Genomic DNA, 27,926 nt, shown 5'->3' with positions numbered 1-27,926 from the left:
CCGGCCGCGTGACGGCGCTGTGATCCGGTAGATTCGTTTCACTGCAGGCGAAGAAGAAACGCGCAGCGGCCACATGTGATGTGAATGTTCAGAGGCAGAAAAACATGGTGGAGACGAGTGATATCCGCGTGGTTCGCTGCGGCGGCAGCAAAGTAAACCTTACACCTCCGATCATCTCCAGCGACTCCAGGTATCCGCTAAATCAAGCGAACTTCTTTCTGTATATTCTCTGAATTTATCATCTTAAACATTGAGCCGGTTTGGAGGGAATGAAGCTCTCAAAGGGATGCATGATCAGCCTGAGAGCAGATTAAACTTTATGTGTGTCTGAACACTTGCCTGAATGACAGGTTTAAATTGCATATTTTAAAGTGTGATTAACTTTAGTGATTGTTTACTCTGCTTGTTTTCAAAGATACAGATATTTCTGTCAGGCAGGTAACGTTAATCATGCATATTGCTTTACCAAAATAATCAATCTGTGTAAATCACATTATTTTGACATTAAAATACAGTAAAGGTATTGCAGATCTTTCGAAATTTACCAGCTTTGTTTGCTGCAACCACCCTGTGTTGTTGTTGTTGTTGTTTACCATTTTTAATTCTAAGGACCCCTCAGTATGACGATCCCATTGTAAGGAATTCTTCCTAAATTGCTAAGTTAAAAGAAAGCAGTCATGTCATATTTTCATGCACACACACACACACCACACACACAAAATAATAATTGTGTAGAAACAATAGTTAGCTTCATGATATAAAACTAAAGTGGCTCCATTATTTACTCTTTCCAAAAATGTATTAGGTTTGTTTGTCATTGGTCTAGTGTTCTAGTCACTAGTGCACTAGATATTTTTTTTCTTTAAGTATTTTTAGTTGTACTTATTTATTGTTAATCTGTTGTGTTATTTAAAATTCCAGTGTTAGTTGTTTTAGAGCATCAAGTTAAACTAAATAAAAATTAGAAATGTTGTCTCTGCAAATTGCAGAAATAATGAGTGTGTTTATGGTTTTAGGTTCATTACAATAATCCTGCATTAATGCAATGGAAATCAATTTAATTGACACAAATATTTTATTTATTGTATTTTATGCCAAAGTAGATTAATTTACAATTTACAATTAAACTCATGGTTTTAGTAATTAATTAATAAATAAAAATCAGTTTTATGCTAAAACAATTAAATGATGTGAGTTTTGATAATTTGCATGCAGTGTATTTAAATGTATAAGCTGAAGGAAGAATCTTGGTTGCAGGTTTGTGTTGTGTGCCTCTGGGGATTTAGTGAAGGTCTATAGCACACGCACAGAAGAGTGGCTCCACAGTCTGCAGGGCCACACCAACCAAGTGACCGGCATCACTTTGAATCCTGCCAACCACCTGCAGGTCTGTGCATCACTTGAGTTCAGTGTATAGAAAGCTTGAGATGGTTGATAAGGTTTGATTCAGTTTCTTTCGTCAGTCAGCATTCAAATGAATTCTTATCCAGCTTGTTTGCTACTGGTTTACGGTTACTTAAACAGCAGAATTTATTGTTTAATGTGTTTATTCATTCTGCATGCAGGTTTACTCTTGCTCAGTAGATGGCACTGTTAAATTATGGGACTTCATTGACGGCATCCTTATCAAGGTACAGTTGGTGTTGTGAGGAAATACAAGGCCGCTATTGCAATAAATATTTTCATGCCTTTCTTGTTGTTTTATTTATTTTTTCAGACATTTGTCATCGGATGCCCTTTGTTTGCAATATATGTGTCCGAGAAACACACGGGAGTACTTTTTCTTCATGTTTCAATGGCTACAGATTCCAAAAATGGTATGTATTTCACGGTGCCAGGTGGAGTAGATTCCTGCCACATCATTAGGAGCAGGCACTCTTCACTGATACACTTTGAAGCAAAATAATTTTCTGACTCTGTAAAGGAGAAATATATATATATATATGTGTGTATACACAGTATAAGTTAAGCCAGCCAAACAAAACGTTTTTGTGTGAAAAAGGCATGATATGAATGTAACAGTCTATCAGTGATTGTACTGTCTGAGGCTGAGACTCCATAACAAATAGCTCGGACTGCGCTAACCTTGAAGTATCAAAAAATAAACTTGCCTGCACCAAACCGTTCACATCTCTGAACCTCAGCTGTAACATTCAGGATCTTATCAGTTTGTTTAATTAGGTAGAAGTGCATGAAACAGTTGAAATTTTCCTGAGCTCCGGGCTTTGTGTGTCTGCATGTCCAGAGTGTTTCCAGTTGGTTTCCGTACATCTGCCCAAGTCAGCAGAGCAGGAGGTGGAGGCCAAAGAGATGTCTGCTGTTTCCAGTCATATCAGCAAAAACCCCAGCTGCACGGCCTTCGGTAGAGGGGTAAGAGTTCACTTTTTTTTTTTTTTAGTGTGGGTATTACATCCTTTTTTTTAAAAAAAAATATTGAGGTATGTCTACAAAACAAGCCATCCTGAACAAATCTGGCATTTATAAACGTGGCTTTTTCCAAAGTGTAGGTCCTTATCAATGCGATTTCTATAAAAAAGTAAATCCTCGATAACACTTTGGTGTCTTTGTTACACGTTACATGGACTTAATATTATAATACTGTAACAATAAATTATGCATTGCATGCAAGTAACCCTAAGCCAAACCCTAATGTTAGCCCTAACCATATAGTAAGTACATGTAGTTAATTAATATTACACAGTACTTAAATGTATAATTGCACTGTAACATGGACACCTTAAAATAAAGTGTAAGCAAATCCTTTAATGTAAAAAAAAATCTGAAAGACACCGTGATATCTTGGAACAGGAACAGATCATGTTATAATACAATTGTATTACTCTAAAACCAAACAAGTTAGTGTTGAGACATTTAGATACCAGTAGGCATGAGTAATGTGAACTTATTTCAGTTGAATTCTCAAAAAAAGAATATTTCTTAATATACAAATAAACTACACACTATACTTTGTGTAGCTGAAACTTCACTGTACGTGTAAATCCCAGCATGAAACAAAAACTAAACACTAACAGATCTCCCTTTATGTTAATCTTGAGCAACAATACAAAAAATAACACTTATTTTCAACACTCTCTATATAATAGATAAGGTTTCTGTCTTATACAGATAAGGCAATAATTATTTTTGTGTCATGGGCAATATTAAAATGTTATACTATTTTGTTTAAACTAAAAATGAAACACTTAATCATTTTAAGTGGTGCAAGCAAATGTAGAAATCACAGCATTTGTCATTTTTGGTCTGAATGTTTATGGATGTTCACTTTTAGATCTGTTAAAGGCTACATTTAACAGTATTAAATTATTAGTGTTTTATTAGATGGCATCAAAGATAATCTGAGTGTATCTGTCCATATTGGATATTTCTGTGAAGACTCAGTCAGAAATTATATTGAGGCCAGATCTTTTAAATAAAGTTTACAGTTACCAACAGTATAGACTGCTTGGAAAAATCTCCCCACCAAAGAGGTCCTAAAATCCAACTCGTATGGCTGTTTTTATTTATGATGTAATACTAAATGTTAGTTGATGTCTGGCTGAGGAAGGTTGTTCTGGGTGAACGCTATGTCATACCTGCTCAGGTTGTTATTGGTAAATTTGTCGCTTTCCTGCACAGTCATTGCTCTTGTAAGTGTTGATGTGGTGTAGTAAACATGGTTTAAACCCCTGTAGGTTAATTAGTGTGGCACATCCTGGTGTTATTTTTGTAGACTGAGTGCCGTGTGCAACCCTATTAAACCTTTACTAGTTGTTTTAGTAAAGCCATTACACATCATGACATTTGAACCTTGCTTGTTGTTGTGGACCTGTGTTTCTTCAAGCTCAAGACATTGAACCAGCAACCTTGCAATTAGCTCAAGAGAAAAAGTCATTTCTTAACATTGTGTTTTTTTTGGTGTATTGTTTTCAGGGGGAATACATAGCATTTGCCAGGCATCTCCAACTTAATGTGTATTTCTTCAGGAAGCAGAAGACATACAGGTAATAACCGCTGTATCCTAAATAGCCTTTTTAAGGTCAGAACGTGTAGGAACGTGTTCAACCACACTGCTTATTTACTGGCCTCAGGAAACACAACATGTGTAATGGAGCTTTTTTTGTGTGTGTGTGAAAACAACAAATAAGTTGAGACAACACCACCTTATAGTCCACCTCAAAATTGTCATTTAGACTACTTAGTCATTTAAAACCCATATGACTCAAAAGGTGTGACCAATATGCACACTTTTCAAGTAATTTGGTTATTGGCCTACTAATAAATAGCATAATTCAGGTGCTTTTTAGAATTGGAGCTAACGAGAGCTTTCTATTAACTATTATCTCCTTAAGACAGCTTGACTATTGATTATTAGGCTTGGAAGTTATATGTATTTTGAAATGTCCTGTAAAAAAAAAAAAAATATATATATATATATATATATATATATATATATATATATATATATATATATATATATATATATTATTAGACAAAAAACAGAAATGTTGCTATAATATATAATTTTTTTGTGTGTGACATTTTCATTCATCCCCCACGTCATTACTGTAATGTGAAAAAAAAACGAGAAACACCAAAATCACATTTTCATTATCATAATGCTAACTAACTGTCACGAGGAACAATGTTTTGGTATTTGTCTGATCACTTGGTTTACATTTCTGTATCGTTTTACTAGGTACAGTATACATTGGATTTTTGTGATGGTGTGTAATTTTGGTGGTTAATGAACTATCAATAATTAAGTGAGAAATGTGTATCTTAATAATTAGGTGTATTCCAAAACAAAGAAAAAATTAACAAAGATTATAATGAAATATAATTCCTGCTGTGTTGCTGTTGTAATTTAATTGTCAAATAGCAAAAATAGAACAATTTAAAATCGATTTGGTACAATGTAGTGGTTAGTGGTTGGACATAAAACAAAATCTGTAGTAATATCTGTTAAAAATGTATTATTATTATCATTTTATTAAAAAAAAAAAAAAAAAAAAAAAATATATAAATAATATATATATATATATATATATATATATATATATATATATATATATATATATATATATATATATATATATATATTTAAATGTACATTTTTTTTTAAAAATGTTCCTTTTGTGCTAAATGGAAGTCAGTCAGTGAAACATGCATGTCAATGGCTATTTTTATTTCTTTTCTCTTTGTAGTTTTTCTTTAAAAGCCACAGATAAGAAAGGAGCCAAAAACGCATTCACATGCATAGCCTGTCACCCAACAGACGACTGCATCGCCACGGGTCATGAAGACGGAAAGATCCGCCTTTGGTAAGGCCAGAGTTCTCTATCCGGTTCTTAAAGTTCATGTGCAGGTCACGTGATCAGAATCGGAGGTTTAAATCAACTTTGTTTTTGCTACAGGAGAAACTTCATTCACAAAAAAGAGTACACATATTCCACCCAGCACTGGCATCACAATGCTGTGAACACTTTGTGTTTTACTCCAGAAGGTGGGTAGTACTGTGGGTTTTCACACTTTTTCACTGCTTCCTCTGTTTTAAATCTGTGTTAGAGTCCCCATCTGAGAAAACACGACTGTTATTGTCTCTACAGGCACTCATCTGCTGAGTGGAGGCATTGAGTCAGTGCTTGTCCAGTGGCAGTATGGGGCAGACAACAGAAAAGAGTTCCTGCCGCGTCTCGGAGGATCTATATTACATATATCAGCATCCTCTGATGGCCAGTTGTTTTGCACCTCTCATTCAGACAACAGTAAGTCTGTTCTTTGTGGTGAATCTGGGATTTCACTACAAAATTAAGTTGAAATAAATTTTATTTTGTGTAAAGAAAGACTAATTAAGGTTTTTTATACATAAATCATTTTTTTGCACCCCACATCTTATGTTAATGCAAACATGAAAAAATCTCATTCCTCATATTTTAATGATATAAAGTGCTATATTATTGAAACTTGTCAAGTAATTATACATTATGATATTTGTTGTATTTTTATAGATTACATTTAAGTATTACTGTATAAAAGTGAAATCTTACTGGTCCAAAATCTCACTCCACAAAACAGTATATTATACATCAGATACACTACACTTCAAAAGTTTGGGGTCAGTGTGACTTGGTTTTTAAAAGAACTTCTGCAAGGATATTCAGCAAAGATGCATTAGATTGATTAAAAGTTTTAGTAAAGACATTTATAATGTTACAAAAGATTTCTGTTTCAAATAAACGTTGTTTCTATTCATCAAAAAATCCAAAATTAAAGTAATCAGCACAACTGTTTTCAACATTCTTAAAACAATGTTTTTAAGTACCAAAACATCATACTAGAATGATTTCTGGAGGATCATGTGACACTGAAGACTGGAGTAATGGCTGCTGAAAATTCAGTTAATCACAGGAATTTATTCCAATAACCATCACAGGAATAAATTACATTTTAAAATTATATATATATATATTAAAAATATTTTTTATTAAATTGTAATAATATTTTATAATATTACTTTTTTTTTTTTTTAAACTGGTCTTGTGACCATTAAAGAATTATTTTGAAAACATTAAAAAAAAATTTTTTTACTCCAAACGTTCTTCTCCAAACAAATATTCTGATTTGCTGTTATTGGGTCCCCATTTGTGGGTTCAGGACAAACTGTTTCTAAAATCACACTGGTTTAAGGCACTGATTAAGTTCATGAGAATATGGGCAGAAAAAAATAATATTGCGTTGCAAAAAAAACCTTAATGGCTTCACTTCATGCAGATTGTAATTTATATGGTCATACTTATGATATGTACATTTTGTGAAATTCAAATTTAGTCAGTATTTACCCACATATTTCAGTATGCTATAATTTCTGTGTGCTTTCTGGCTTGTCATTTGCCTTCTCTTCCTCCTCAGAGATCACAGTTATTGAGAGCAGCTTCAAAGTGTGTGGAGTAATTCAGGGTTTAGTCAAAGGTTTGTAAAATCTCATTTGCACGAGCCATTCAGATTTCCTAACTATTGCAGTAAATGTTTATTTCTTCCGATGCTTTTTATGCTTTCAGGAGATGCTGTTTTGACTGATCTAATGATTGACCCGCGCAGTAAAGCTTTAGTGCTGAATGGGAAACCGGGTCATTTACAGTTCTACTCGCTGCTGCGTGACAAGCATCTCTACAATGTGAGTCTGTCGCAGTCAATACTTTGATAAAGCTTAAAGGGGGTCATATGATGTTGCTAAAAAGAACATTATTTTGTGAATTTGGTGTAATGAAATGGGTTTATGCAGTTTAAGTTTTAAAAAACACATTATTTTCCACATACTCTACATTTTAGTTTCTCCTCTATGCCCTGCCTTTTTTATGCGCATTCTTCTTTTTTGCATTGTTTTTTTTTATGAAAATTGTGGTTTTGTATGGTTGGGGGTGTTTTCAGTGCGTTGTGATTGGCTGAATACCTCAAGCGTGTGACAGAAATGTTACACCTCTGTGTGTCCCATGGCGCCGAGACAAAAACATTAAAACCTATCACAAACAAGACATTTGTTGCATCCAGTGGGGGCATAATTAAGGATTATAATGACAGTAATGACACGGATTTGCACTGCGCAGCATCTTTACACACGGACAAGCGTGACATCATATACCTCTGTAAATAAATAAATACAATTTCAATTCACGTCTCGCACACTTCAATGCACTTTGAATGCAACATATACGTTCCCTTCGAACTGGAATCATGGCGGAATATCCTGTGATAACCACTCCGCAGGGCACTTACGTTCGAATAGAACAAACGTCTGAAGCCATAAGAGAAACATACAAAATGTGCAGGGGGCGCGAGGACTGGAATTGAGAACCGCTGACTTATACTGTCTTTCCACACGTTGCGTATCTTTCTTTGCGTGAACTTTTGGGTGGCATTATGCAAATCTTCCCACATTGTGACTTAGACGTGGGGGCGTGTTAGAACGAGCTGTTTTAGGAGGGTGTGGTTGACTTAACTTTTATAAAGAATATCTCTTTGGATTTGAGACTTTAGTCTTTGCAACTTCACAGATCGTCTTTATGCACCAAGAGGTTGTAACACTCCAAAGAGAAAGGAAAAAATGAAATCGCATCATATGACCCCTTTAACGTTTCTCTAAAATAAACTGGTATATGGGGAAGGATGTACTGGAAAAATGTCACATCACATGTTGTCGTATTAGTTTCAATCTTGTGTGTTCTGCTGACAAGGGTCGTATACGTTTGTCACCCGACATATGTCAGATGAAATCACATGATCTGTGGGGATCTTCATGTCAAACATTGTTCATCATGTTATGCATAGATTTTTGCGTAACGGTCTGTGTGTTGCATTCACAGCTGGACATAGTGCAGCAGGAATATATTTATGAAGCGGGTCTGGATCAGTTTGAAGTGGTGAAGGCTGCTTTTGACATAAAAGGGTCCTGGCTTGCTACAGTGGAGGAAAGGGGAAAAAAATCCTCTGATCTTGAGTTTTTCCTCAAACTGTGGGCTTTTGATGAAAGAACGCAAAGGTATTCAAGCTAGATTGCCGATTTGAATAATATCAAACATGTGATTCATGCAAGAAATGTACGATTTTGCCATTTCTCATAGTCCACAAGCAAATAATATATCACTTCAAATGAACAATCAAATATTTTGGTACTGGTCCTTCCTTCATTAGTGTTAAAAATAATTGTATTTGTGCCATTTCGTATCGATAACGTAACCATGACATTATCACTTAAACCTGTTTATTAGAAAAAGTATTTATGTAAAATAACTGTTTTCTGTTTGAATCTATTTTAAAATGTCGTTTTGTGATTGCAAAGCTGAGTTTTCAGCAGTCATTACAGCAGTGTCACATGATCCTTAGAATCATCATTCTATTATGTTGATTTGGTGCTTGAGAAACATTTATTACTATATTTATTATTTTTTTTAGGATTCTCTGATGAATAGAAAGTGCAAAAGAACAGCGTTTATTTGAAATAGAAATCTTTTGTAACATGGATGCCTTTAATTTCTATATTTCTTTTAATTAATATTTAAAAATGACTCCAAACTTTTGAATGATAGTATACGAATTTTCATACGTCTAAACAGACTTTATTTCTAGACTGTAATTGGTGTATTGTTCTGTCCCATTAGTTTCGTACTGAACACTACCATCACTGCCGCCCACACGGATCGGATTATATCCATGTGCTTCAGCTCTTCTGAGGAGACCACCATGCTGGTGACCGCAGCAGAAGACAGCCAGTTCAAAGCATGGTGTCAGGGTGCTGACGCGGACACACAACGTGAGTCAAACCCCTCAGACATTTGCAAAGGTGTTAGTATTGGACAGAGAAGCCAAACACCAAAGGTCACGAGTCTGAATCCAGACATACCTGTCTCACCGCAGCATTTCCATTTGTGTTTTAGAGGACCAGAACTTCTGGTCATGTGATTTTGTGGGCAGCTACCATAAACTAAATCCCACAAACTGCAGTTTCTCAGCCGATAGCTCTCTCCTGGCAGTGAGCTTCCAAGAAGTCATTACCATATGGAGCCCAGACACCTGGGAGATGCTCACCACCCTCTGCCAACCACCTGGAGTAATAAGGTGCGACATGTTGTTTTATCACTCAAAAGAGCCAGTCCAAACACTTTCTAATATATTTGGAATGGGTTTCACAGGTTTCATGAGGTCTTTAGATGTGTTTCCCATTCAGAGTGGTGAATTAGCATTCACTAAACTGTTCACACAGTCTGAATAATAGTAACTTAAGCCCCTTTCACACTGCACGTCGGACCCGGAAAATTGCCGGAACATTGCCGGGTCGACTTCTGTGTGAAAGCAAACACGTCCCGGGATTGATTCCGGGATTGAACCCGGGTCGGGGACCTAGTAACATTGCCGGGTTCAGTCCCGGAATGAGCGTTGTGTGAACAAAAGCCAGAACTAATGCCATGTCGCGCGACTCTTTTAGCGCGTTTTGAAGGCAGATCAACGTTCGCGACGAAAAAATATGCGCAAACTGTAACGAAGCAGAGATCAGTTAGTTCCTTACTTTCCGCGCTGAAGCTGAGATCATTCGCCAGCTTAAGTGAAAGTTAACATGCCTAGTGTTTTCGACTCGTACATTACACGTCACACCCTGATATCACTTGAGGCAGATCAAAAATATGTGGTTGTGTGTGAACGCACGCACATATTCCGGGTAATCACTGGCAGTGTGAAAGAGCAAAATCTAGTGACCCGGGTACAAATGCCGGGACACATTACCCGTGTATTTGCCGGAAACGCAGTGTGAAAGGGGATTATGTAATTAAGATTTAGATGGTGGCCAGACAGGATTCAGTCCTGCTAAGGAGTTGAGCACAAGCCAAGTCCTGCAGGGTCAACAGGGACACAGTTTCACTCCATCATTTATTTTTTTTTTTTTTTTTTTTTGAAAAAAGGAAGTTCATTAGGTGCAGCTCAGATAAAAAGTGCATGACATTCCTTGTGAATAAATCAGTTTTGGCAAATACAAACTACGTGATTATTTTTCATGAGTCCAACTTTCCGCCGTGCAAGAAAACATGCAATCAACCCAAATGTGATCAATAAGAGAAACCGTCTTTTATTGCAAAATAGAGAAAAAACATTTTACATTTAAGTAATAGTTTCTTAATCTTATTCGTAAAAAACACAAAATGACCAAAAAAAGTGTCAAGCACCAAAAGCAGCCCATAGTAAATCTAAAAGTTATCTTTTATTCAAAAATATTAGGTGTGATTAAGAATAAAAACAAACTAAAAATGCTAAAAAGAATTATAATAGATTGTTGTATTTTTAGTTGTAATTTCCATCAAGTGATTTCACATAGAGCAGCTGTTACTACACAGAGCCGTTGTTAACTGACAAGCTGCGCAAATCCACGCTGATAATGAACGTGGATTTGCGCAGCTTGTCAGATGCACATTAATTATCTGCTGATATTTATCGTCCACCCCTAAAAAATATGCATTTTCATATATATATATATATATACATATATATATATATATATATATATATATATATACACATACGTGATTGTCCAATAAAGGGAAATCAGTTTATCGTATTCCTAAGGATCCCGATAGACGACTAAAATGGTTCACTGCAATAAAACATGCAAACCAACACAATGACATTTATGATGTCTACTGTTCTCACGGTGATATAGCTATGGCTACCTACAAGGACAGCTAGGGTCGATTACTTTAGCTAAAAACACATTTGACTTAATCTTCCAGTGACAACATAGCAGGTTGAATATTCATCAGAAACTTGATTTCGTCCGTTTGTACACTTCCAGGCTTTTGTAGGCTTTTAAAGAGTCTCCGGAGTAATGTTAGGAGGGAAAGTAGTTCTGGAAAATCTATCCATTCCTTTATTGATAGGCTATACGTTAAAAGCACCACGGGGGCATTATAGGGATCTGTTATGCTTAATGTACTAAGTTTTGCTATGTACAGGTCTATGTCTTTTGAATTAAAGTATGCAGTGAACTCTTTTGCCTTGAAACTCATGCTGGCGCCGTTCATTTCATATTCGCCTTCGGCTGTCCCTGCCTGCCAGCATGGTGGTGTAAACAGAATGGGTCATGTGACGTCCGGAGCTCTACATACTGTTACAAGATGAGCTTTCTCACTCTCATTTCTCTCTCCGACAGTAAATGTGTATTTTAATATTGTGCTGCATGTTTCAGAGCTAAGCAATCATTATCCAGTTTTTTCAGTGGCTGAAGCTGCGTTTACATGACAACAATGTAGTCACAACTGGAAAAGTTTTTCCCTTGCGTTTTTTCACACATACACAACAACGTTTTCAAAACACATATCTGCGAAAACTGCCAAAAACACTGTATTATGTATGCCAGGCCAGTAGTTGGCGCTATCACCTTGTAAGTAAACAGTACCTGTAGGGAAGTTCTGTCACTAAAATCACCACAACGGCTGTTGCTCTACTCCTTATTCATAGCAATAGCAGCTTTAGCTGCATTAGCAAACTCTTGAGCAGCAACAACACTACCAGAGAATGTCTAATATGGCGAGAAGTTTCACTCTCACTACACTTCCGGCTTCTGAACTGGTTGCAGTTCCACTCTGATTCCATATGAGGGCGCTCACAGGACGAGTGCAGAATGAATGGAGGTCAATGGCGGTATACCCCTCAAAATCCACTTTTCTCAGGATATAATTTTTTGTCTAGTAATTTGAATGTTGTATTCAAAAGGAGATGCAAAGAAATTACACATTGCTGGGTGTTAGATTTTTTTAGAGTCACTTATTTGCTTTAAAAAGTCTTTTAAAATGTCAATGACGTGATACGTTATACGTTTATTAGCAGAATGCTAGCGTGTTATGGGCAACAACAACTCAACCTGTAAGAAATCGAAAGGACATAAGTACTCGGTCATTCAACTTTCGACCTATAACCCATGTTGAACTTGCAAAACCTGCAATCAGATCTGAGATTTCTCAACGGCAATTGGGGGTGAAAGGGATAAATTTAGCCATCTAGCCCCATAGACTCCCATTCATTTTGCACTCGTGGCGGTCGCCCCCAGTGGAACTCTGCTGGAACTGCAACCAAAATTCGGTACAATAGGACTTAATAGGGAGTGGGAAGGCTCTCTGTACACGGGCTCTGACACTACCATGTAATCTGCCATTGTTGTGTATTTGTTTATGCTTCCAGTAAAAAAATCGACACGTACTGTGCATGTCTGTATACCTAACACGTAGTTTGCGCACGCATGACGTCACCATTTTCAAAGATTCCTGTATTGGGCGTTTACCCGGAAACGATAAGCTTACCATTTTTGGCTGAAAATGTAGTGAAAATGGCCCCTCTGTTCACACTGAATACAGTGAACTCTGTCTCTGTTTAACATGCTTTTGGGAATGCAATGTGTCAAAACTTAAGAAATTTTCTGTTAAAAACTCCAGTATTGTGACAGCACTAGTAAATTGGTCTTAGAGGAAGTGTTCGAAAAATCTGTCACAATGGTCCAAGAAGTAGTTACTTTTCCTTGCAGTGAAAGCACCACAAAAGAGATTTGTATGACGTTGTGCACCATATTGCAAATCTTCTGGAGATAAATAAAACTTCGTGTGAAGAATGGGTTGAAATTTAGCAGTTATTCACTATAATCTTCACATCATCCCCAGCTCTCTTTGAAATATTGATTAAAAAAGTAGCTATGACTAATTTGTGAACAAATTGTTCTTTTGAGTCTGATCTTTTATTAGCCGGTACGTCCTGTATATTGGGCTTAATTTATGTGTCTCGTACGTGACATACCTTGGCCCGTTTCTGCCCCCACCCCCCACCCCGACAGTATTCATTAAGTAAATCAGAAAATCCTGAACATAACTGTTTGAGGAAGGCTGCAGAATCCTCTGCTGGCTGGTGGCTCCTGCATCACAATTAAGCAGCGCTCGCGCTAATGCCAATTCTATCCGTGTTTTGACTTGGGTAAATCAGTTTTGGCAAATACAAACTACGTGATTATTTTTCACGAGTCCAACATACCGCCGTGCAAAAAAACATGCAATCTACCCAAGATGTGATCAATAAGGGAAGCCGTCTTTTATTGCAAAATAGAGAAAAAACATTTTAAGAAGGTCTATCTTATTCGTAAAACACACAAAATGACCAATAAAAAAAAGTGTCAAGCACCAAAAGCAGCCCATAGTAAATCGAAAAGTTATCTTTTATTCAAAAATATGCATTTTCATAAATATAGGGGAAATCAATTTATCGTATTCCTAAGGATCCCGATAGATGACTAAAATGGTTCACTGCAATAAAACATGCAAACCAACACAAAATTTGGGATTAAACGGCTAAGATTTCATGACATTTATGATGTCTATTGTTCTCACGGTGATATAGCTATGCCAGCTAGGGTCGATTACTTTAGCTAAAAACACATTTGACTTAATCTTCCAGTGACAACATAGCAGGTTGAATATTCATCAGAAAATTAGATTGCGTCCATTTGTACGCTTCCAGGCTTTTGTAGGCTTTTAAAGAGTCTCCGGAGTAATGTTAGGAGGGAAAGTAGTTCTGGAAAACCTATCCATTCCTTTATTGATAGGCTATACGTTAAAAGCACCACGGGGGCATTATAGGGATCTGTTATGCTTGATGTACTAAGTTTTGCTATGTACAGGTCTGTGTCTTTTGAATTAAAGTACGCGGTGAACTCTGTTGCCTTGAAACTCATGCTGGCGCCATTCATATAGTTGGCACTATCACCTTGTAAGTAAACAGTACCTGTAGGGAAGTTCCGTCACTAAAATCACCACAACGACTGTTGCTCTACTCCTTATTCATAGCAATAGCAGCTTTAGCTGCGTTAGCAAACTCTTTAGCAGCAACAACACTACCATGTAATCTGCCATTGTTATGTATTTGTTTATGCTTCCAGTAAAAAATCGACACGTACTGTGCATGTCTGTAATACCTAACATGTAGTTCGCACGCGCATGACGTCACCATTTTCAAAGATTCCTGTATTGGGCGTTTACACGAAAACGATAAGCTTACCATTTTTGGCTGAAAACGTAGTGAAAATGGCCCCTCAGTTCACACTGAATACAGTGAACTCTGTCTCTGTTTAACATGCTTTTGGGAATGCAATGTGTCAAAACTTAAGAAATTTTCTGTTAAAAACTCCAGTATTGTGACAGCACTAGTAAATTGGTCTTAGAGGAAGAGTTCGAAAAATCTGTCACAATGGTCCAAGAAAGAGTTACTTTTCCTTGCAGTGAAAGCACCACAAAAGAGATTCGTATGACTTTTCGCACCATATTGCAAATCTTCTGGAGATAAATGAAACTTTGTGTGAAGAACGGGTTGAAATTTAGCAGTTATTCACTATAATCTTCACATCTTCCCCAGCTCTCTTTGAAATATTGATTAAAAAAGTAGCTATGTCCAATTTTTGAACAAATTGTTCTTTTGAGTCTGATCTTTTCAGTGAATTGGTTGATTTGAATCCGAGTGACTGGTTTACTAATCAGACTGATTTGGTTCTTGAGTTTAACTCACTTGACTTTATTGTGCTTTTTTGTAATTGTATGTTAAAGCATAACCAGTACATTTTCAAATGTCTTTCATCATATGACTTGCAGATAACATGATGACAGATTTTTAAGTTAGTGTTTTACTGTATCATGAAGCATGGAATGTGGATACGTAGTTATAGTAATCAGGAACTTACGAGTGCTAAATCTGCTTTGTACAGTATTTCTAATCCTCTCATGCTTAATTATTGAGCCATAAAGTTGTGGGCCAGCTTTACACCATGTTTGATTTCATTCTCTCTCTCACACACACACACACACACACACACACACACACGCACACACAACTGAATCCATTTGAAGTTTTGTAGACTTTTGGTACAATTATAAGACCTCTGGATATTTAATATTAATGTTGTTTTAAACTGTTTGTTGTTGTCATATCAGTTTCTGATTAACAGTAAGACAACTGATTATCACTCACTGAGACTAATCTGATGAAATGTGAAACTGACATGGGTTTTGCTGATCATGGTGGTCTTAGAAATGGTGAAACCAACTAAAGGCAGCTACTTTGATCCACCAGGGACCTTTGTTTCGGCCGGTTAAGCTGCTCCAAATACTTGCTTGGCACAACCACCAAAAACCTTCTCTGCTGCTGGAATCTCCTCACTTGTGAATGTAAGTAGTCATTAAAGGGATACTCCACCCCAAAATGAAAATTTTGTGTTAAATAGGTTAGCAACATGTTGTTAATTAGCTGTAAAAGTTTTGTTCGTCTTCGGAACATAATTTAAGATATTTTGGATGAAAAACCGGGAGGCCTGTGACTGTCCCATAGACTGCCAAGTAAATAACAGTGTCAGGGTCCATTAAAGTATGAAAAGCATCGTCAGAATAGTCCATCTGCCATCAATGGTTCAACGACGAGAATACTTTGAAACGACGAGAATACTTTTTGTAAGCGAAGAAAACAAATAACGACTTTATTCAACAATTCCTTTGTCAACAGTCTCCTCTGTGTATTCTCTTCTGTATCGGCCGCGCCACAAGGATCCGTTATTTTCTTTCAAATCAAAGCTACATACACGTAGAAACAGCGCATCCTTGTTGCGCGGATGATACAGAAGAGCATACGCAGCATACGGGGATATGGAGAGACACAGAGGAGACTGTTGACAAAGGAATTGTTGAATAAAGTCGTTATTTTTGTTTTCTTCGCTTAGAAAAAGTATTCCCGTCGCTTCATAACATTACGGTTGAACCCCACTGATGGCAGATGAACTATTCTGACGACTTCTTCCATACTTTTCTGGACCTTACTTGGCAGTCTATGGGACAGTCACAGGCCTCCCGGTTTTCATCCAAATATCTTAAATTGTGTTCCGAAGACGAACAAAGATTATACGGGTTTGGAACGAACATTGGGGTTAGTTGTTTATTGAAAAATTTTTATTTTTGGGTTTGGTTTTCCTTTTAATATTTGTTCAAATTTCATATTTTCAGTTCCCCCAAGAATGGTTTTAGTAAACCATAATAATCCTGACATGGACTGCTTTTATGGTATTTTCATGGGCTTTTTGGTCCTTTTAGGAGCTTGACAGCTCTTGATTACTGTAAATGTTTGAAAATAATAACAGTATACAGGTTTGAAACAACCTGAGAGTAAGTAATTAATGCCAGGAGTTTAATTTTTGGGTGAACTTCTGGTGGGTAAATAGGCTTGCCTCAGTCAGGTTTTTGGTTTGCAAGGTCAGTTTTATGTAATGTCAAATCTCCTTCACTCAACAGTGGAGTGGAGCACATCTGTGGACGTTTCCAAGCTGCAGCCAGACCCCTTTTCAGAAAATGTGGCCGCCTTTTCATACCAGTCTAAACATACAGACCGTAAGTGTTTGAAAGGTCATCTCCTTTGTTTAGAAGTACATTTAGCAGTAATGTGTATTTTTATTATTATCTTATATTATATTATCTTAGTTTGTTTCTTTAATGCATCAGACTATTTTCTGGTCTCTATACAGTGTTTGTTTTCAAACCCAGCGAGCCACGGCCTCTGTTCACCAATAAGAATGTGTGTTCAGAGAAGGTACACCGTGCCGTCTTTGTTCCTCGAGAAGAGCCGTTGAACAGTTGTGATGAAAGTACTCAGTGGCTCAACAGATCTCAGCTGTACTTCCTCACCCAAAATATGGTATTTCAGTGATATCTGTAATCACACAACGGCCTTTAAACACACGTACACATACCAGTAGGATGGTTTTTTACTTTTTTTACGTTTGTTAGTTCCCACACTCATTGAAAACCTAGACTAATTTTAAAATAGTGTTTTTAATTCCTGGAAAATACATGAGCATTAATATTATTTTTAAGATAAAAGCTATATAATTTTTATATTAAAAATTAAAGTTGAAGTTTACTAGAAAAATATTTTTAATTATAAAATTTGGATAAAAAATTATATTTTTGTTTCTATTTTTATTTTGTTATTTTACATTACATTAACTTATTACATGTAATTAAAGTATTTAAATATTTAAAATGTATTTAAATATATAAATTAAACAATACATTTAAAATGATAAATAATAAAGTATATTGAGCTAGAGACAGCTTAAATTGCTTAAATTGTAAGGTTAAATTGTAAGAGTAATAATTGTAAACAACTACATAGTCCTGGTGAACTGTGGATAGCCTGTAAATATGTTCTTATACTATACTGTGTCCTGACATTTCCATTAAAATGGACTGTATTCAATTATCAGGATTTATTGACCTTCAGCACAGCAACAGAGGAGGACAGAATGTTGTCTTCAAGTAAACAGGTATTGGTTTGTTTTTTTTACACCATCCTTATTCTCACATATTTAGAAGACCCTCAAAGTAACTGCTCTCTGGTGTGTCTTTTGTGCAGCTTGTCATTGATGACAGTGTTGCTGTAACACCATTTTACCTGCTGTTGGGCAAACACAGACAACAGCAGCAGAAACTCAACACACAGTCCCATCCAGCGGCTGACAAACCCCAACAGACACAGGGCTCCGTTACCATCAAAGAAGTAAGTCATTTTACCTGTGTAGGCTTTCTAGGCTCTCTGTTCAGTATATTATGTTTCTGAAGGATTATGTGACGCTGAAGACTGGAGTAATCAGAGATGTGATTTTTTTTATTTTTTTTTTATTTTTTTTTGCAAATTCTATTACAGTATATTATATGTGACCCCGGACCACAAAACCAGTCTGAAAGAGGTGGTTGACTGTTTATTTTCTAGGCTTGATTGTGTTTATGGGGTGCAGTCTAACATGTGTTCATGTTTAAAAAAAAAAACGCATTATTTGTCACATAATTTGCATTTTTTCCACACCGATCTGTCCCTTCTTTGATAAATGCCTCGAATATTTCCTATTATTATAAAGCTCCTCCCTCAGAAATATGCGATGGGCTGAGATTGGTCAGCTGGCTCAGTGTGTTGTGATCCGCTAAACTGCCTCTAGAGCATGTCTGAACATCCTGCCCCTCAAGCTCAGAATGTGCTCTGGTTGTATTGTAAACAATGAGGTCCTCTATATTGCTTATCAATTTGAGCCCGATTGAGACGTAGGGAATATTAATGAAGAGGATCGCGCAGAACCTGTGCAGGCACGGCTCATAATGGTATGTTTGTTGTTGTCTCATACTTTTAGACACGCTGTTGTTTGTAAATGCTACTGCTTCTGTTAGCTTTTAATATACGGTTTTATTCTGATTAATGCTTTAATACAGCACAGCAACCGTACGCGCATCCATGTATAACGCTTTCAACGATTCATATGTGAACACATTTTTTACGTGCACCCCTAGTTTTCTCTTCCTCTTCTCTAAAGCAGCACAACATGGCCTTTCCCTCTTTGTTGCGTGTTCCCGGGGGCGGGGTTTATCTGGGCTTTTGTGATGTCACGAACCCGGGAAGAAGCTCGTTGTAGTCCCTTACCAGCCGTTTTTATAGGCATTAAACTGCCAGAATTTTAAAAGACATCTCTTTTTGCATTGAACTTTCAGCGCTGCAACTTTGCAGATATTGTTTATGCTCAAACAACAGCATTACACACTAAAAAATCGCAATCAACCAATCAAATTTTGATTTCTTTGCACTCTCAGATTCCAGATTTTCAAATAGTTGTATATAAGTAGTTGTCATGTCCTAACAGACCATATATCAATGGAATGCTTATTTATTTAGCTTTCAGGAGATATATAAATCTCAATTTCCAAAAATCGACCCTTACGACTGGTTTTGTGGTCCAAGTTCACATATTATATTGTTATCATGATTATTAAATGCTGATTTTTACTTTTTACAGGACAATAGTACGTATTATTGCAATATAAGATACATTTTAATGTATTTTAATGTAATGTTATCACAGGAATAAATGACATTTAATATGTATTAAAATTGAAAACATTTTTTTTTATTGTAATAATATTTAGCAATGTTACGGTTTCTACTGTATAAAAAAAAAGGGGGAGTTTTAGGTATTTATTTATTGTAATGTCTCTCCTCTTTATTTTTGTTGTAGTTGTTACACACACCAGCTCATGTTCTGCCTGCTGCGTCAGTCCTGTGCTCAATGTTTGTCAATTCCTTCCTGATCTCCAACACTGGAGTCCAGCAAGACCCCCTCAGGTACTTTGTTCACATGCATAATAAATAGGGTTGGGTATTGTTAGAAATTTTCCGATTCCAGTTCCAGTTTTGCCTAACGATTCCCGGTTCCGAATCCGGTTCCATTTAAAAAAAAATTTTTTATTTACGTTCATTGAATGTAGTGTTGCTGTAAGGTAGTAAGTAATGTTGAGTAATGCTAGTCCATCACTCACATGTGCTTCAAAGTTTATGTTTTTTACACTATCAGTAACATTTTGCTTTTCAAGCAGGAATAAGCTGGTTGACCTAAAAGTCCCTTGAGGGTTAAGACACTTGTTAATTTCCCAAAATTAATGAAATATGAGCTGTTATACTTATAACCATGTATACACACACTCCATAAAGCCCCTATTTACAAATAATAATGCAGTCAAGAGATGGTGTGATGCAATGAGTGGTTTCCACATTTTTTAACATTTAAAATGCATGAAAATATTTTGTAACCCTTTGTTTATCACTCTTGAAATGACCTGTACACTAAATAATCTAACCCTCATACTTAAGTAACAGTAGCAGTCTATTTATTTAATGATCCTTGTTGAAGTCAGTATGCATATTAATGACAATATTGGACAAATATAATGTAATTTAGTAGCGGCAGGAGCTGTGTGCTGCCGGTACGTGTACAGCAGTGTTAATTTTGACAGCAAATTTTTATTTAGTTTTTGTCAAAGTCTTTTGACTAAAATGCCATTTAGTTTTAGTCATATTTTAGTCATCTGAATTGTTTTTAGTTAAAGTCTAGCTTAGGTCGACTAAATATCTTAAGATTTTAGTTGACTGAATCTATAGTAAATTTAGTAGGCTAAAATCTAATGGGTTTAGTTACAGTGTAATGCATTTATTAAGCATTTCTCTAAAATTTCTGAACTCATTTATATAGGTTTGATATTAAGGTTTTATTATTTTCTGTCTTTCTTTTGTTGCTTGATTAACATCAATAGCAACTAAATTAAGGTGCTGTCCCTTTAAAACCAGATACATGGATGCAATGTACTGAGACACGTTCTCATTGCTGTTTATGTTCACTTAAGACGTAATCAACTGTGTTTACGTGAATACTCTCAAAACGGACAATTCAACATCATTTTGTGTATAATTCTCCGTTCATGTGACGCGAAGGAGTACTCGCGCGCAGTGAGAAGCGCTGTCTGTGTGTGAATGCTTCAGTGTCTGTGCTCAGAAAACCGGACCAAAATGAGTTCTTTTGCGTCGTCAGATTTATTTATCTATATGTCTGCTCTTTTCTTACTCCCACATATTGACATTTTTTAATGTTTTATGAGACGTGCAGCAAGTGTATTTTAGCTTATGTCCCTCCGGTTCATATGTACGCGTCTAACCTCCTGACTATGCAGCAGATTAGTTCTGAATGAATCTCTTCCCAAATCGTCACTCTAACATTTTCATCTCGTTTTTATTCGTTGACGAAAATGTCAATAGATTTTCATCATAGTTTTTGTCATTTAAAAAGAGTTTTAGTTCGTTATCATCTCGTTGTCGTTGACAAAGTTAGTTAGGCGCAGTTATCAGTTAAGACGTGAGTGCGCGTACAATCGTGGAAAACGTCTCCGGTTACTCACGTAACCTTAGTTCCCTGAGAGGAGGGAACGAGACATTACGTATGGGGAAATCCATTTCCTCGAAATTATGAAGTCTGATTGAATAACTCTTTTGCTTGCAAATTGCCAATGGCGCCCCCGCCCTCACCTGATTGGCTGACAGCCCTCAATATAGGTGACGGCGGGCGCCAAAAAACCTCAGAATCTTCGACTGAACGAGAGCTATGAGGCTGGAAGGCTTTCCACACGGCAGGTTACGTAATGTCTCGTTCCCTCCTCTCAGGGAACTAAGGTTACGTGAGTAACCGGAGACGTTCCCTTATCGAGTCGGTCTCTCGACATTACGTATGGGGAACAATAAAACCCCCGCCGTGTGGGAAAAACTGTCCGGCCCAGCTCGCATCGAGCCACAGTAGAGCATAAGCACTAATTCTTACAACGCGCTAGCTCTAGGTCGGGTACCGGACCTGGTTGAAACACCTCTTGGCACCGAGCCAGATTGGCTCCTACACCATCGTAATCCCGTGCACCCAGATAAGCAACACTGGTGTGATATGGGGAAAATGCAGCAATATGTTGGTGCTTAGGAATACACTGCCGGCTTATAATGTGGGCATAATAAGGGGGCCACATTAGATAGCTAATGAATACATCAACTGCAGCTATTACTTAAATAACTTGTGCTGTCTATACGACCTGGTCTAAACCATGGCTAGGGCACGGGCCAGGCGGGGCGTGCCCATAGCCTAGTCCAATGACTGCTCAACTCCCTCCTCCTGCACTGAAAGCACATGTGATGCGAACGAAGGAATGTCCAAGTTATAGAATCTCGCAAACGTGTTGCGAGACGACCAGCCCGCTGCGAAACAAATGTCCTGAATAGACATGCCTTTCGCCCAAGCCCATGACGACGCCAAACTCCTTGTGGAGTGGGCGTGCACCCCGATTGGACAGGCGGTTCCCCGGGAAGCATAAGCCAGTCGCACAGCCTCCTCTATCCAGTGTGATAGCCTCTGCTTCGACAGCGCGCTGCCCTTCTTGGCACCCGCGTAACAGACGAAAAGCTGCTCTGAAGTTCGAAACTGGCTAGTTCTGTTCACATAAGCACGCAGGGCACGCACGGGGCACAAAGCGCACTTCTGAGACACTGAATTACTGTCCTCCTCGGGGCAAAATGCTTGAATTGTAACTATCTGAGCTCTGAACGGCGTTGAGAGCACTTTAGGCGAATAGCCACGTTTGGGTAAAAGTCTGACCATACAATCATCCGGTCCAAACTGCATACATGTGCTGTTCACTGACAGGGCATGCACGTCTCCCACTCGTTTCCCGCAAGCTAGCGCGAGCAGTAGCGCCGTCTTAAATGAGAGCACTTTAAGGTCGCTAGACTCGGCTGGTTTCAAAAGGTGGGTCGGACAGCGCACTAAGCACTAACGACAGGTCCCAAACCGGCATCTGACGAAGGCGGGGTGGATTAAGCCGTCTAGCTCCCCGGAGAAAGCTCGTTATCAGGGGGGTGCCTCCCCACTGAATGGCCGGCTAACAAGTCACGAAAAAAACGGCGATAGCGGCCACGTAGACTTTCACTGTAGATGGAGAACTGCCAGCATCCAGACGTTCCTGTAGGAAGGTCAGAATAATGGAGACATCGCAACTCCTGGGGTCCTCCTTTTTGTCAACACACCAGTTAGCAAATACTTTCCACTTCAGAGTGTATAAGCGCCTCGTCGAAGGGGCTCTAGCCTCTGCTATTGTCTGCAGCACTCGCTGATATACTCCACGCTGATCTGCCACACATGTAGGTCCCAAAGCTCTGGGTTGGGGTGCCATATGGTGCCCCTCGCCTGGGGGATAAAAGGTCCCTTCTCGGCGGGATCCGCCACGGGGGAAGGCGCGACATGTTCACCAGTTCCGGGAACCACGGCTGGTTGGGCCATTTGGGTGCTACCAGAATCAACGCACATCTCTCCTCCCTGATCTTTTGCAGCACCAGCGGCATTAACTTGACTGGGGGAAAACCATACTTCCGTCCCTTGGGCCAGCGGCTCGACAGCGCGTCTCCCCCCAGGGGGGATGCTGTCAGCGAGAAGTACAGAGGGCAGTGGGTGTTCTCCTGCGACGCAAAGAGGTCGATCTCCGCTCTGCCAAACAGATTCCAGATCATATTTATCGTTTGCGGATGGAGCCTCCATTCTCCGTGTACAATGCCGTCCCTGGACAGCATGTCCGCGCCACAATTCAAACTGCCCGGTACGTGGACTGCTCGAATCGACAGAAGTACCCTGTCCGTCCATAACAGCAGCTGTCTCGCTAATCCCTGCAGGGATCGCGAACGCAAACCTCCCTGGCGATTGATGTACGCCACCACCGCCGTGTTGTCCGTTCTGATGAGAACATGACGGTCTTTCACGAACGGAAGGAAACTCTGCAGCGCTAGATGAACCGCTTCCATCTCCAAGCAGTTTATATGCCAGCGCGTCTGGTCCCCTGCCCACGTACCGAATGCTGGTCTGCCATCGCATAGGGCTCCCCAGCCCGATAGTGATGCATCCGTAGTGACCACTACACGTCTGACCACTCTGCCCATAGCAGCACCCTGCTCGAATATGGTCGTGCCGAACCAAGGCGCCAGAGTCTCGAGACATGAACGCGTTATGATAAGGCGTTCCGTTCCCGCTCTCCACGCCCGCGGCTGCTGCACTCGGCCCTGTAACCAGTGTTGAAGCGGTCTCATGTGCAACAAGCCCAGTCTGCAGACGGAGGCTGCAGCTGCCATCAGACCGAGCAACCTCTGAAACGTTCTTAAGGGGATAGCTCTGCCTTGAACGAAGAGGGCTAGTGTATTGTGAATCGACTGGATTCTCGGCTCTGACAGATTCGCGATCATAGTGCGCGAGTCCAGTATCATACCCAGGAATGTGATAGATTGGCGCGGCTGCAGTGTGCTCTTCTGAATGTTCACAGACAGCCCCAAACCTGTCAGGTGGGTGAGGAGTCTGTGTTTGTGTTCCTCGAGAGCGCTTCTCGACCGCGCGATGACTAACCAGTCGTCGAGATAGTTCAGTATGCGCATTCCACTGAGCTTCAGGGGAGCGAGCGCTGTATTCATGCACATTGTAAATACGCGGGGGGCCAAAGCGAGCCCAAACGGCAACACTTTGAACTGGTATGCCACACCCTCGAATGCAAAACGCAGGAAGCGCCTGTGATGTGGGGCTATCTGGATGTGGAAGTACGCATCCTTCAGATCCACTGCAATGAAGTAATCGTCGGGCTGAATGTGCGCGAGGATCTGCTTCACAGTAATCATCTTGAACGTGCGTTTCGCGAGCGCTTTGTTCAGTAATCTCAGGTCTAAGATGGGGCGCATACCTCCGTCCTTTTTCGGAACTAGAAAATAACTGCTGTAGAACCCGGAATTTCTCCGCTCCTCGGGCACTATCTCTACTGCTTGTTTTGCCAGGAGAGATGAGATTTCTGCCCGTAGCAGCGGGGCGCTCTGTTCTGATACCTCTGTCATAATTACACCGTCGAAGCGGGGTGGTCTGCGAGCGAACTGGAGCGTATAGCCGCGTTTTATGGTGTTGATCACCCAATAAGATGCCGCCGGGAGCGCCGACCAAGCGCTTAGATGACTCGATACAGGGGGCATTAATGCATGCTGCGGCGGGGGGCTGCGCGCCAGCCACCGGGGAAGCATTGACCGCTATATGAATGGCAGGTGACTCGTCCGCGGCTTCTTGCACGGGAACATACATAGTCACCTCCTCGGGTTTCCCCGAGCTTCCGCTTTGCGAAGCGTCTCTCGGGGTAGAGGCTTCGCTTATGTCGCGGGTAATAGTAGAGGGAGGAAGAAAGCTCTTTTTTTGCTGAGGCATGTAATGCATGTTTATTGAAACAGAACACAGCGGTTTCATTGTCACAACATTTACGCCGTTGACGAACTCTGGGCGGGAACACGCCCTCTTCGCCGCGGGTCCGATGATCACGTCCCGCGCTCTCTTCCCCCTGGCACGAGCATCAGGAACGCTGCTCCTTCTTGCACGCCGGGCGCCCTTGGCTGCTAGAGGGCGGTTTTTGCACCAAAACGGGGCTTCCTGGACTGCCTCTGGCGGAACGGTGGCTCTGGCTCACGACGCTCTACCGCGCTCGGGAACGCGCGCGCCTGGTATATCCCGCCGGACGCTGCGCTGAAGAGGACCTGGACCTCGCTGCAGGGGGGGCTTGAGACCGTTTCGGCAGGAGATGAGGCATCATCTTAGACTGCTTGACGGTTTCGGCGTATTTCTCCGACAGAGACTCCACCGCAACACCAAAAAGACCGGTGGGGCTCACCGGCGCATCCAAGAAACTGCCTCTTTTCGGCATCGCGCATGCCGGACAGCGTCAGCCACAGATGGCGATGCAGGACCACAAGGCTGCTCATATTGCGGCCGATTCCCTGTGCGACCTTCTTCGACGCCGCGAGAGCGAGATCCGCCGCCGTGCGCAGCTTCCTGAGCGACTCTGGGTCCGGGCTTTCCTCGTCCAGGGACCCCAGGAGCCGAGTTTGGAAGACCTGCAGGATTGCCATCGTGTGGAGGGCAGATGCTGCATGTCCAGCCGAAATGTATGCCTTCTTGGCGATGTGAGCAGTAGCTCGACATGGCTTAGAAGGCAAAGAGGCGGTCTTCCAGCCAGGAGAAGACGCCAGGTGGCCGCGATAGCATCCTCGACAATGGGAGGCGGTCGCGCGTACCCTAATTTCTCCGCCCCTTCCACCGTCGTCAGCAGCTGGGTCCCCTGTGCATGGGCTCGGGCTGAGTAAGGGGGAGCGCCATGACCGAGTGAGTTCCTCGTGGACCTCAGAGAAAAAAGGGCGCGGGTCTCTGCGGGGCATCAGCCTGACGGCCCGCGCCGAGGAAGGAACCGTCCATCCATCTCTTAGACGGCAACTCCTTGGGGGCTGTCCACTCCAATTCCATGTCTGCCACCGCCTCCGTGAGGATCGCCATAAGCTCCGTATCCAGCGAGGCGGGGGCGGCTTCAGACGGGGCCTCGGACCACGCTCCCGGGTCGGAGGCATTCGTAGACATGGCGTCGTCCTCGTCATATCCAAACGAAACCATTTCCCGCGCTTCTAGTAGAGGGCGGTAACTGGCCTCAGAGTATGAGAGGGGATCTTCCACGTGAGGATGGCGTGGGCGTTGGGCCGACGGCAGTACCTCGACAGAATCCGTGGACGGAGCTCTCCACAGTCTCTCGGTTTGCGGCTCGACGGCGGCGGACGGGGGAGAGGCAGGAGATACAGGGCCACCTTTACGGGTAACGGCCAGCCTTGCACGAAGGATCTTGATGGGAAGCTCCTCACAGGCACGACATCCCGAACCTTCGAATGCCGCCTCTGCGTGAGCCCGACCCAGGCATAGCACACACTGTTTGTGTGCGTCCGGGAAATCAATGGGCCCACCACACATGCGGCAAAGTGACATTTTAAGAGAAAAAATCGCCGGAACGCGAGAGGGGATAATTTTCCACAATATTCCGCTCTGAATGCGTGAATCCACGGCAAAACCAGACTCAAGTGAAGAAGAAAGATTCTGAGGTTTTTTGGCGCCCGCCGTCACCTATATTGAGGGCTGTCAGCCAATCAGGTGAGGGCGGGGGTGCCATTGGCTATTTGCAAGCAAAAGAGTTATTCAATCAGACTTCATAATTTCGAGGAAATGGATTTCCCCATACGTAATGTCGAGAGACCGACTCGATAAGGGAACGATGTGTTCATTAGTTAGACGCGGCGTGGCACGTCTGTGGAGTGTGCGTCATGGGAAACCATGTGCTCAGTAATTAAAGAGGCAGAGCAGCATTTTTGTTATTTGGTTTGTGACATCCTTTACGGGAAATGACGGCCCAAGGCTGTTCACAGTGCTTGGTCATGTGTCGCACCAAAACCGCTTTCGGAACCGAAACGTAGAAAGTGCTCACGATTCCGGTTGTTTTTTAAAAAAACAGAACCGGTTCTGATTAAGAACTGGTTCTCGGTTCCCAACCCTAATAATAAATATTTATGAATGTATATTTTCTATGAAAGTTCACAGTTAACATTCCTACTTCTCATTTTCCCTTCTCCTTTTTCCTGAGATGCTCTGTATTGCAAGCACATATGTTATTATTTTTCCTTTTTGCTTCTTCTGGCATGCCTTCAGAGAGGAAATGGACAGTGAGAAAGAGGAAGAGGACTCTGAGGAGGAAATGGAGGCATGTGATAGTCAGCAGGAGCTCAGAGCCCAGGGTTCAGTGGATGAGGTGACCCCGAAGCTTTCTAAAGCACAAGAGAGGGAACTGAAGAGGGTCAGAAAGACTGACTTTAGCTGGATGGCTGGCCTCATTGACTCCAAACCGTGATGAAGCAATTTCACAATCCTGTCAATGTGTGGTGGTGTTTTGTGTTTTTTATTCTTCCCAACTTGCTTCAGATCCAAACCAGTGGTTGGTTAGCAATTTTTTATTTGGACTGCAGTAGCCCATTAGTGGTTTGATGATTCTTTTTGAGACAACAAAGCTATTTTGTAACTCTGAATGTCAGTATAATGTTCATCCAGTTTGTATCAACAATAATTTATAAAGAAGTTTTTGAACAATGTA

The 27,926-nt window shown here is 40.4% G+C and overlaps 1 protein-coding gene across 1 annotated transcript; it reads left to right on the top strand.

The window, feature by feature from the left end:
• The first annotated feature begins 22 nt into the window (after positions 1–22).
• On the top strand, positions 23–27,926 carry LOC109058288 (WD repeat-containing protein 75-like). The gene is made up of 21 exons (XM_042730471.1): positions 23–190; positions 1,258–1,387; positions 1,566–1,631; positions 1,718–1,817; positions 2,246–2,370; positions 3,931–4,001; positions 5,205–5,321; positions 5,415–5,503; positions 5,607–5,765; positions 6,910–6,969; positions 7,059–7,174; positions 8,361–8,536; positions 9,156–9,307; positions 9,432–9,612; positions 15,643–15,737; positions 16,848–16,943; positions 17,078–17,247; positions 17,819–17,878; positions 17,968–18,111; positions 19,613–19,719; positions 27,488–27,926. The coding sequence occupies exons 1-21, from the start codon at positions 105–107 to the stop codon at positions 27,684–27,686; spliced, it is 2,499 nt and encodes an 832-aa protein (XP_042586405.1). The 5' UTR covers positions 23–104; the 3' UTR covers positions 27,687–27,926.

This window comes from Cyprinus carpio, chromosome B9 (assembly GCF_018340385.1).
Source record: "Cyprinus carpio isolate SPL01 chromosome B9, ASM1834038v1, whole genome shotgun sequence".
Taxonomy (NCBI): domain Eukaryota; kingdom Metazoa; phylum Chordata; class Actinopteri; order Cypriniformes; family Cyprinidae; genus Cyprinus; species Cyprinus carpio.
This window is presented reverse-complemented; position numbering and strand designations above follow the sequence as displayed.